At 41.8% G+C, this 11,667-nt stretch overlaps 1 protein-coding gene and 1 long non-coding RNA gene across 7 annotated transcripts in view; one reads left to right on the top strand and one right to left on the bottom strand.

Annotated features, from left to right (window-relative positions):
• LOC115941533 (uncharacterized) overlaps window positions 1-2,486 on the bottom strand; it is a 63,458-nt gene extending 60,972 nt beyond the window's left edge. The window contains exon 1 of the long non-coding RNA XR_014147122.1: window positions 2,384-2,486. This is a non-coding gene — a long non-coding RNA (uncharacterized LOC115941533). The remainder of the gene's footprint in view (window positions 1-2,383) is intronic.
• A 173-nt stretch (window positions 2,487-2,659) lies between these two features.
• POC5 (POC5 centriolar protein) overlaps window positions 2,660-11,667 on the top strand; it is a 44,643-nt gene continuing 35,635 nt past the window's right edge. For 2 of the 6 annotated variants that reach the window (XM_081826715.1, XM_081826721.1), the window contains exons 1-3: window positions 2,660-2,788; window positions 4,059-4,104; window positions 6,360-6,453. In XM_081826715.1, the coding sequence (XP_081682841.1) occupies window positions 6,370-6,453 (84 nt within the window). In that variant the 5' untranslated portion in view covers window positions 2,660-2,788; window positions 4,059-4,104; window positions 6,360-6,369. The other 4 variants (XM_081826719.1, XM_081826716.1, XM_081826720.1 and 1 more) reach the window with 4 other exon arrangements.

Raw genomic sequence — 11,667 nt, forward strand, 5'->3', positions numbered from 1 at the left:
AAGCCGTGGCTTCCATCATGTTTGTTAACATCCCATTGGCCATTAATGAGAGGGCAGGGCAAAGGACACTGATAGGGAGAGATGAAGAATTGGAGCCATTTTGGAGTCCTCCACAGATCTATATGCAAAGCCTCCCCAATTTATTTATCTGAGTCCTGATCTCTTCTGAGCTCTAGACATGTATGTCAAATGGCCTAATGGACAGTGCAATTGAGTATCTCTAGGCATTTCAGACAGCATATTTAAAATTGAACTTTTCTATCTGACTCTCAGTAATACCTCCATCTTCTTCCCTGTATCTCTTTCTCTTATAAGGACACTAGTTATTGGATAGGCCCTACCCCAATCCAGAATGACCTCATTTAACTTGATTACATTTGCAGACCCTATTTCCAAGTAAGATCATATTCACAAGTACTAGGGGTTAGGACTTGACTATCTTTTTTGGAGGATCCATCCAATCCATAACTGCCATGCTGTTCTCAACAGAACATACTGAGTGATAAAAACATGGACTTTGGAGTCCAGATTACCCTGATTTGAACACCAGGTCTGTTCTTATTGGCTATGTGATCCTAGGCAAGCCACATAAACTCTCTGAGCTTCAGTTTCCCTATCTGTAAAATGTGGATGGGTATAGCATTTATATCATAGAGATCTGAAAATTAAATGAGTTAATGAGTACAGGGCCCAGAACATAGTAACACATGTGTGTTTATTAGATAAAATAAGTTCTTTACCTGTTCATTTTCAGGTCTCAGCTTAAATGTACTTTCTCAGACAGGCATCTCCTGATTTCTCCTCTCTTCAAACATAATTCATAATTTTTTATTCACATGTGTGGGGGTCTTTTGCTCTTTGATGTGTTTTTTCCCATTAGACTCTAAGTTCTGTGAGGGCAGACTGTGTCTATTTCATTCACCACTCTATTCCTAACACCAACAAAATGTTTTGCATACGATGAATGTTAGATAAATATTTGTTGAATGAGTAATTATGAAGGGTTCAAGCTAGCAATTTAATTACTATGAATTTACGGGTGCTGGATTCTCTCCCTCCATCTCTCCCCCTCTGCCCTTCTCTAGGAAGCTTGGGAAAAGAATCAGTATTAAATTCATAACATCCAGATTAGGTTTGGTCTCTTTCTGTCTGTAGCTTCACAGAAGAATGGAGATGTCTTACCCAATGGTTTTCTAGGAAAATCTACCCCCTAAAAGAGAGAAGAGAAAGAAGAGCAACATGGAGCCAAGTGGCAGGAGAGCAAAAGGATAAGTGTATCAGTAACAATCACAGTGTATGGAGTCACCAGGTGGCAATTCAATTCAAAAACACCGATCTCAACCAGATATGAATTCATATGCATTAGCAGGAATTTGTTCTGTTTATAATAACCATGGGAAAGAGGGGATTTGGGGGAGGAACACAAGCATAGCTTGTTCCAAAGAAACTGCTGGCTCTTCTTCATTGTTTGTACAAGAGAAGTCTGGCTCTGCCAACAAGTAGGTAGATGAGACCCAGGTTATGCCATTTCTATCTATGGAAACAAAGAAACAAATAAAAAACCCGGACACCTCATCCTCCAGGTAACAAAGGGAGCCTGAAAACTCACCCAGACCTCATTACTTGGTCTCCAGATTGGGGTGCTCCCTTTGCATCCTGGATCCTAATGTACCTTCCGCCATATCTGTTGCCAATACAAATCTAAAGACTAGTATTTTTGATGTTGTGTAATAGGTATTTTAGATATATTAGCTCATTTAATCTCCCTACAACCCTATTATGTGGGTAGCATTATCCAAGGTGACAGTGAATAGGCGGTAGAGCCAGGATATAATTATGACCTGATTATTCTAAGGTTCATAGTCACTTCGCCAGAAGGGCCTGACTTGCAATCTGACAACTTTGAGGTCATTAGTAAAACCTAGTCCAGCAGTTTCTTAAATCGTGGTCCGCTGACCGCTCCATCAAAATCACTGGTGGTCTTTGTTAAAAATTCAGATTCCCTGGCTCTGTCTAAGACGGAAGGAATCAAGCAGAGGGGTGGGTGTCAGGAATTCGTACTTCTGAAAAGCACCTCCGAGTGATTCTCTTGCAGGGCATTACCGACGCAGATGATTTTTATGCATGAGGACCACACGCATGGGCTTCGGGTATTATCGAAAGATTACTGGGGCGCCTGGGTGGCTCAGTCGTTAAGCGTCTGCCTTCGGCTCAGGTCATGATCCCAGGGTCCTGGGATCGAGCCCCGCATCGGGCTCCTTGCTCAGCTGGGAGTCTGCTTCTCCCTCTCCCTCTCCCCCTGCTTGTGTTCCCTCTTTCGCTGTGTCTCTCTCTGTCAAATAAATAAATAAAAATTAAAAAAAAAAAAAAGATTACAACATACCGCCCTGGCGGACTTCAGCCCACCTCGGCATCCTCTAACCGAATCTGGTCCCAGAGCCACCTCAGTCTCCAGCCTCAGGGAACTGAGCACGCGCAGTACTGTAGCTCCCAAACGCTGGGCGGGGCTTCCTAAGGCCCCGCCCCCTCGGTATGCGCCGGTGCCGGGGGCGGGGCTCTCCTTAAGTAACCTAATTCCGGCGTCTCCCCGCAGCTGTCCAGAGCCCCGCCCCCGAGAGTCTGGGACCAATCAAATGCCATGTTGCTGAAGCTCGGGGCCAATGCACAGGGCCGTCCTTTATTCCTCTCTGCAGTTTGAAACTGTCAGGTTGCTGCCAAGGTAGCCGCGGTACCGCTGTTGTTTCGCCGGCGGGGAGGCAGGCATCCGGGTTTGTGGAGAGGCGCGACGGTGGGTAGCGGCGCCGCCGCGGGCCCCGCGTCCCCGGCGGAGGCAGTGGAGTGGGGTTGCAAGTGCCGCGGCTCGGGTTTCCGCTCCCGGGACTCGTACACCACGGAGCCGGGGGCGTCTTCCCCGAGACCTGGGCTGTGTGCTCTTCTGCGGGCCGACAGGGTGCAGAAGTTTTCCCTCCAAGGCGTCCGGGAAGAGAGGGCGGGAGTGAGGGGTACTTGAAGTATAGCGATTACTGTCGCCATAGGTTCCGGTTTTATTATTTCATTTAAAACGTAAGGGGAAAAGTAACCCTGGCTAACGCTTTAGGTTTGATTCAAACAAGGGTGGGCAAGAAGGTGATCGAAGAGAACTTCTAGCCCTTTGGTTACTCACAACTGCTGTCCTCCTCTGCTTCTAGCCCCTTACGTGGGGCGGGGCTGGCGCATCCCCTCTCCTGCAGCTAAGATGGGTGAAGAGCGCAGGGACGTCACCCTGCTGCCAGCTTGCACGTTAATTCACTCTTCCTCTGTCTCTTGGGGTTACACTTGAATTCCCGGACCCCTCTCTCCTTATCAGCCAGATATTTACCAAGACGTAATTTGATTTCTTTGGCAATCGAGAAGTACCCACAACGTCTTATCTCATGGTTTCTGGTACCTTGGGTTAGAGAATATTGGAAATTTAGCCAACTGATTAACATCTGCCGCCCATTAAAGCAAGCTTCATTTTTTTTCTCCTTTCTTTCTGAACCTAGAAACAGTAAGAAAATGCTACGGTTGTAGAGTTTCAAAGAAGCTGTCGTTCCTTGCTGGCATCAAAGCAGGGCAGATGGAAGACTTATGGCATAGTTTCCAAAAATACAGTAGTTGTTTTATGGCTGCAGTATCTATTCAGAGACTCTTTTTGAAGTCAGACCCAACTTTTCAGCGTATTTGTTTTTTGTGTAATCAGCACCAGCCCACCTCCACTCCTACTATCTACTGGGTATGCAAATACATCCTAAAAGAAGTGAATGAAAATAGAAGTGAAGCAGGTTACGGATTTGATGTCCGTGAAGCAGCCCTTCCTTGCTGGGCATGTGTGTGCTTATTTTATCCTCCCTAATTGGCTTAACTAAAGACAGTCATGCTGCGATTTAGTTTACTTATCACTTGTGTACACAGTAATACTCATTGAATAAAGCTAAGTTTCCATGAACAAGTCTCAACCTATGTTTCCATTCTAATATTGTACATTTCCCTGTGTCTGCCCTTTCTACTTCAGTTTCCTTATCTCATTTATTTTTCAGGCCGCTGTGATTGAGACCTGTTTCACCTTCCACTGAAATTGGTTAGGTAAATGTCCGCAACTTCCTTCCTGCCATATTCAGGAGACCCCAATTTTCATCTTTCTTTGGCATCTGACTTTAAGCACTCCCTTCCCCAAGTTTTTATGATGCTTTTCTTTCTGATAATTCTACCATTCTGACCTCCTTTTCTGTCTTTGCTGGCTCTTCACTTCTCCTTTAAATGTTACGTGTTTCTAGTTTTTAATCTCTTCTCACTACAGTAGTAGACCTTTAACTTTATTAGGGTTATAGTCCCCTCTGAACACATATTAGAAGCTAAGGATCCCCTTACTAGAAAAACACACATGTGCATTTATACTAAAAATATTGCATATAATTTGTGTGGACCTCAGAGTAAGAACTCTTTCTCACACTCCTTTTCATATGTGATCTTATCCTCTCCCATTTTCAGTATTTCCCATTATGCTGATGATTCCTCAAACTTTATCTCTAGCCTGTACCTCCAGGACAGAGCTCCCTCATTGCTTAACTCCAGAAAGCACCATTCATATTGTAGCCATTGTGAAGGGCGGTATCTGTGACTTCACTTCAGTGCCTCACAGGGGCCTCACACCCAGCTCATCTGACACTGAGCCCATTGTCCTTCCCCCCCAACCTGCTTACCTTCCTCCATGTCTTGCCTTGGAGAGTGGCACTATTATCCGTCTGATTACCAAGCCGGAAATCTGGAAGCCGTCAACATTACAATACAAGCCTTATCATGTCATCCCTTGTTTAAAACATTTCAGTAGCATCTCTAGAGTAGAGACAACATGTTTTTGACCTGACATTATCCTGATCTTCCATGTTCTGGCTGGCCCTTACCTTGCCTGTTCCATCCTTAGCCAAGCCTTGCTCTGCACCCTTTGCTTCAGCCTTACAATCTACTTTTGTTCCTGGCATACATTCCCGTGCCTCTGGGTCTTTGCTTCTGCTGCTCTAATGCCTGGCATATCCTTAACATCTTTTATCTGTCTGTCAGGTCTCAGAACCGGGTAGGTTCATCTCCTCAGTGAAAACCTACTCTGGCTCCATTCCCGCTTCTTCACCCTCATGATCCCACCCCATGAGAAATAGCTACTCCTTCCTGCTGTGTACCTCTGTTGTTTTAGGGTCTACTAGCTTTTATTTTGTTAGTCATTTATATTCTATATATGTCTGGCTTTCTGTACAGATTATAAAGTCCATGAGGACAGGGCTTCTTCATCTTAGATTTCTCACCATTGTCTTCCATGTAACTGGTGTTCAAATAGTTTGAATAGTTACTACTTGTCCTTTATGGTTTTTTTAAAAGATTTTTTATTTATTTGAGAAAGAGAGAAAGAGAACAGAAACAAGCAGGGGGAGTGGGAGAGAGAGAGGGAGAGAGAATCCCAAGGAGACTCCACGCTGAGTACCCAGTCCCAGGACCTCAAGATCATGACTTAAGACAAAACCAAGAGTCAGACGCTCAACGACTGAGCCTCCCAGGTGCCCCACTACTCGTCCTTTAAATAATTTATTTACGTGTTACTAAAAGTGCTTGTTTTATTTTTTTGGTTAAGACTTTCAACAATTTTTCTATGGCATATAAAAATCTGTTGTTCTGTATAGTCTTGCTTTCCTTAAAATAATATTCCTGAATTGTAAGTTTCTCGAGCAAAGAATTTGCACAAATTGTTCATTCTCTCTTGGTTCAGTATCTTACAGGAAAACATACAGCACACAGGTTGCCACACATTGCTCAAGAACATTGATCATGGGGCGCCTGGGTGGCTCAGTTGGTTAAGCATCTGCCTTAGGCTCAGGTCATGATCCTGGAGTCCCTGGATCAAGCCCTGCATCCAGCTCCCTGCTCGGTGGGGAGTCTGCTTCTTGCTTCTCCCTCTCCCTCTGCTCCCCCCCCCCCGCCCTCGTGCTCTCTCTCTTGCTCACTCTCCCTCTCAAATAAATAAATAAAATCTTAAAAAAAAAAAGAATATTAATCACAATCGATTATTCTCAACAGACCCCATTGTGGATATGTCTGACAAGCTCCCATTTCTCTTTAACCTTTCATATATTTGTGTTATCTCCTTGACTACATTAAAAACTCACTGATGTTGGGAATTGAGTCTTTTACTATTTTTTTCCTTGCCTAGTTATTTTGTCTATGGGGCTCAATATGTTGAGTGATTTTAATATTTCACGGGATTATTGTTTACAGGATAGGATGTGAATCTATATCTATAGGAAACATGTTATTTTAGTTTAAATATCAAGTGAGTTTCTATTGTGTTATAGTTTATGCAGAATGTCATCAGATGAAGAGAAAGGCTCGCTTCCTGTTAAACAGAATGACTCCGACCAGGCCAGTTCTGTGTCTTCAGATCTTCAGGTAGGAAGACATGTCTAAATTTGTTGTGGCTTATTTAGTTTAAACAAGGGACAATATGAGGGAAAACTAGGAATACATTTTTCACTTATTCATGTAAATTTACATTTATAATTATGTTTTGTATATAGTGTATATCAAATTATACTAATACCAAATGTCGAGAATTATTTCACAGACTTTGGGACATACCTTACATTGTTTGAACCTTTCAGAAAATAATCATGAACTCTTCACTCTTCGTGCAAAAGCTTCAAACAGCACAATGAGAGAAGCTGGAAATCTCAAGAAATTTTTTTTTTCTTGAGGTTTTTTCATTGTAGCTATCTCCTGAATGCTGCATTCACTTTAATGCAAATTAGTACAATATCAAACCACCTGGGGACTAAATTCCCTCGTGTTCTACTCGAGGTTCTAATCCCTGTTGCTACAACGTTCAGCGCATTCTGCTGCACAGGACCTGGACGGTGACAGATAAATCGTGTGGTTTTTACATGAACTGTTTTAAATTTCTTTTTATTTCTAAATGTTTTATTATCAGAAATACAGATTCAGATTTCTAGAATAGATTTTAAAAGAGAGAGTCTGATATGGTATATCTTGAGTTTTATAGTTCTGTCACTTACGAGGGGAAAAGCTGGACATTATGTTTTTGTCTAAATAAGAGTAAGTTGTTATTGACACTGTATAATATGAAAAGAGTTTTAGGAAGATATTTTATGAAACATATATGTTCCTTTAATTGAAATTACAGATTTAGAAATTAGGAAGATATTGGAAAAATACCTGTGACTATTTACTAGGATAAAAGTAGTCTAGAACTGTGGCGTAGATGTTTCATCCTTGGTTTCCCTTTGGATGTACTTCTACTAGTGCTGTCTTTTAAGATTTTATTTATTTATTTGAGAGAGAGAGAATGAGAGACAGAGAGCATGAGAAGGAGGAAGGTCAGAGGGAGAAGCAGGCTCCCCGCCGAGCAGGGAGCCCGATGCGGGACTCGATCCCGGGACTCCAGGATCATGACCTGAGCCGAAGGCAGTCGCTTAACCAACTGAGCCACCCAGGCGCCCCTAGTGCTGTCTTTTAAGTACAGTGCTTTCCTGCAGTTTTTATCTCTGACTTTTCCAAACTTCCTTCAGGAGAGAACTGATTAACTCATCAATACTTGTGATCGATTTTTAATAAATGTATTTTGGTCTTCATCCCTGTTTTTTGCACACAATTTCAAAAACCTTTGAAATTTCCTAAATAATGAGAGTGATAAATGTGTTTGTTATGCTAACGATTTGCCTTTTGGACCCCACCTAAGGATAGAGGCTGGTTGCTGAGGAGCCAACCACATGTTCAGAGGGTTGGAACTTTTAGTCCTCCCCACCCTGAGCTCCAGGAAGGGGAGAGGGGCTGGAGATTGAGTTCGGCCACCAATGGCCAATGATGTAATCAATTGTGCATGTGTAATGAAGCCTCCATAAAAACCCAATGGAAGAGGATTCAGAGAGCTTCCAGCTTTGGTGAATGTATAGAGATGCTGGGTGACTGGCTTTCTAGGAGAAGGCATGGAGGCGCTGTCCCTCTTCCCCATACCTTGTCCTGTGTCTGTTCCATGTGGCTGAGTTATATCCTTCTATTATAAACTGGTAATCTAGTAAGTAAAATGTTTCTCTGAGTTCTGTGGGCTGCTCTAGCAAATTAAACCTGGGGAGGGGGATCTTTGGAACCTCCAGTCTGTGTAGCTGGTTGATCATAAGCTTAGGTAATGACTTGGACTTGCTACTGGTGTCTGAGGTTTGGGTTGGGGGAGGTGAAGTCTTATGGGACTGAGCCCTTACTCTGTGGAATCTGATGCTATCTGCAGTGGATAGTGTCAGAATTGAGTTGAATTGTAGGACACTCACCTAGTGACTGAGAATAGCTTGTTGCTGGTGGGAAAAAACCCCCCACACATTGTCGTTGTTGGGTTTAGAACCCTTTAAAAAATGTAAACACCTTGTAAGTTCTCAAGTTGTCAATTTGTCAGGAGACAAAGCTTTACATCAAAAGAATAAATCTCCAGAGTAGAATTTGAGAGAAATATGCCAAAAATAATTTTGTGTTACTGGTTACCGGCTTAGAATGTCAACCGAACTGAGATTCTGTTTATTAGTAACCCTCAGCTACCCTCAGCCACAACTCCATTAGTTTTCAATGACAGTTAAAAACCTGCCTATATTTCCATCACTGGAAACATTTCAAAACATAAATACCAAAAATGATGTTAAATATAACATAAAATAACTATATGCTTTTACATATATAGTAAATACGTAAAACTAAACATTTAATCCTAAAGCCCCTTATAAATCAATATTCCTTCTAAGGGAGTTTTCTTCACTGTCTCAGTTATGTGAATGATTCATAAAACTATCGTTGATAAATGCTGAGGGATGGGCAGCATCCATGGTACTTACTGACTGATAACTTCCTCTAAGCACAACTCCACACTGTCAGCCGGTTGCCCTGACCTTACGTGGTGTGTATGGGTTCAGCTATAGTTCAGGGTCACACCAGTCCCAACTGTTGTTGGTCAGGAGCAAAATTACAAGTTTTGGTTGTTCCTTTAGGATTCTTGTTTACCTTAACACAGGTTATCTTTGACAAGTAAGAAAGACAATATTATTTATTTTGATCCTTAAATAAAAAATAGCGCATTTGGCCCATATCTACACATATGAAACTAAAATAGTTGTTTAAATACCTGATATTTTAATCTTACCTAAGATAAGTTAACATACATACATAGAATACTGTTAATATATACCTACTTACTTCTCCCTTAAGTCATAGTGATTGTTGTGGAAGCTTTGAAATATATGTTTGGTTTTTTTCTTTCTTTTTTTTTTTTTCTTTTCTGATCCAGAACAGAGGACAGTTTAGGGAAGCTACAAGTTAAAGCCACTGACTTTTACTTCCCCTCCCTTTATAGGCAGGAAGTTGTAATAAACTAACTCTGACTGAGCAAAGCTGATTTGGTTAAATCTAGTTATAATTGCCACCAACTAAAAAGTTAATTGACCTCAAAATACAAATACAGGATAGCCACTGTATTAGTTTGCTTGGGCTGTCATAACAAAACACCATAGATTGGGTGGCATAAACAATAGAAATTTATTTTCTCGTAGTTCTGAATGCTGGATGTACCAAAGCAAGGTCCGTTTCTGGTGAGCTCTTTCTTCTTGGCCTACAGACAGCTGCCTTCTCGCTGAGTCCTCAGCATGGCCTTTCCTCAGTGCACGTGCATGGGCCGAGAGAGAACTCTTGTCCTCTTTTCCTAGGACACTAATCCTGACATATCAGCACCCCACCCTTATGACCTTATGTAACCTTAATTATTTTAGAGGCCCCATCTCCAAATACAGCTGCTTTGGGGATTCAGGTTTCAGTATATGAATTTAGGGAGGACACAGACATTCAGTGTCTAACAGCCACATTTTTCTATGTTCTTAGCCAAAATCAAGTTTATTTTGGCTGTTTGGGAAGTATAATAGGGTGTTATTTTGGCCACTTTAACAGGAACCAAATAAGAGTTGCTTAAGTGAATTGCTTCAAAGCCTGAGCTGATATATAGCCTCTTGTAAGTCAGAGCTGATAGAGAGTCCTGAGTTCATCTGAGGACCCAGCTTCTTTCTCATGTTGCTCCGCCATGCCCGGGGGTGTTGACCAGGTTTGCATCATTGGGTGCTAGCTCACCACCACCTCTAACCCATGGGAAGAGCTGAGTCGTAAGCAAGCAGCTTCCTTTCCAAGGACATGACCTGAAGTTGTACATTTCATTTCCACCCAGATCCCATAGACCAGGTCTCTTGGCCATACCTGCTGAAAGGGAGGTTGAGAAATGTTGCTGCGTGGCCAGTAACAATCTGCCTAGGTTAAACCCTGAGGTTTTAGTAACTTACAGGAATAAAGGGAAAACGGATGTTGCTGGACTGTTAGCCTTCTCTGTGGCAGGGAGTTACTAAACTTGAAATTTTATATATTTTGTTAGGACTGACTCATTCAGTTTTATAGAAACCAGTAGATTATCTTGTGTATGGCTTCAATTTATCAAACTATTTGGGTATTTCCTTTTATTGTAAGAACTGGGAAACTGATGTGATTCAGGAAATATATTTTTAAAATTTAAGATTATTTAAATCTAAAGAATTGTAGGGACGCCTGGGTGGCTCAGTCGGTTAAGTGTCTGCCTTTAGCTCAGGTCGTGATTCCAGGATCCTGGGATTGAGTCCCACGTCGGGCTCCCTGCTCAGTGGGAAGCCTGCTTCTCCCTCTGCCTACCACTCCCCCTGCTTGTGTTCCCTCTCTCACTCTCAAATAAATAAATAAAATCTCAAAAAAAAAAAAGAGCCTCCTGCCTCAGTGATAAGGATCATGTGAAATACTGGCTTTTATTTTCTGTCAGGAAATGTAAGTTTAAAACTCAGACATGTGTTTATTATTATAAAGGGGACGTCTCTAACAAAGGAGTTGACCATAGCAATATGAAGGTGATTCTTTTTAAAGATTTATTTATTTATTTTAGAAAGGGTGGGAGGGAGGGGCAGAGGGAGAGGGAGAGAGAATCTCAAACAAACGCTGCTCTGAGGGGGGACCCACGCAGAGCTTGATCTCATTACCCTGAGATCATGACCTGAGCTGAAACCAAGACTTGGATGCTTAACCGGCTGAGCCACCCAGGCGCCCCAAATTCTGATGATTGAGTTTTCTTTCTAATGATTCTCCCTTTGGAGTATCTGTTTCTCTTCTGCCATTAGCCATGACATGTAAAGAGCTGTGTTTGCTATGACTAACATTTACTGTATATAAGTAATCTATGTTAAATATGCAGATCAAGGCTGAAACTGAAACCAAGTCACTTCTTTGCATTTAATTACCCTAAAGACTAGCAGTTTTCAAACATCTACCAGCATAAAACCTCTTTTCAAACAATTTTACTTCAAATTCCAATAGGAAAAGGCTAAAGCAGAAATATAATTGTATAAATTTATGTTATAAATGCAAATTTGTGACATTTCTCACAAAGTCAGCAAAAACAGTGAAGCTGCCTTTATAAACGCACATTTGATGTTGGTGGATAAAGAAGCCCAGCATAGTTTGATTAACCTAAGTGACCTTTTTGCTTCTATATTTTATTTGGGCTACGTGATATCAAGAAAATTCTAATTCTTGGGCGCCTGGGTGGCT

The sequence above is a fragment of the Leptonychotes weddellii genome, chromosome 7 (genome assembly GCF_054177405.1).
Source record: "Leptonychotes weddellii isolate Sample4059 chromosome 7, ASM5417740v2, whole genome shotgun sequence".
Taxonomy (NCBI): Eukaryota; Metazoa; Chordata; class Mammalia; order Carnivora; family Phocidae; genus Leptonychotes; species Leptonychotes weddellii.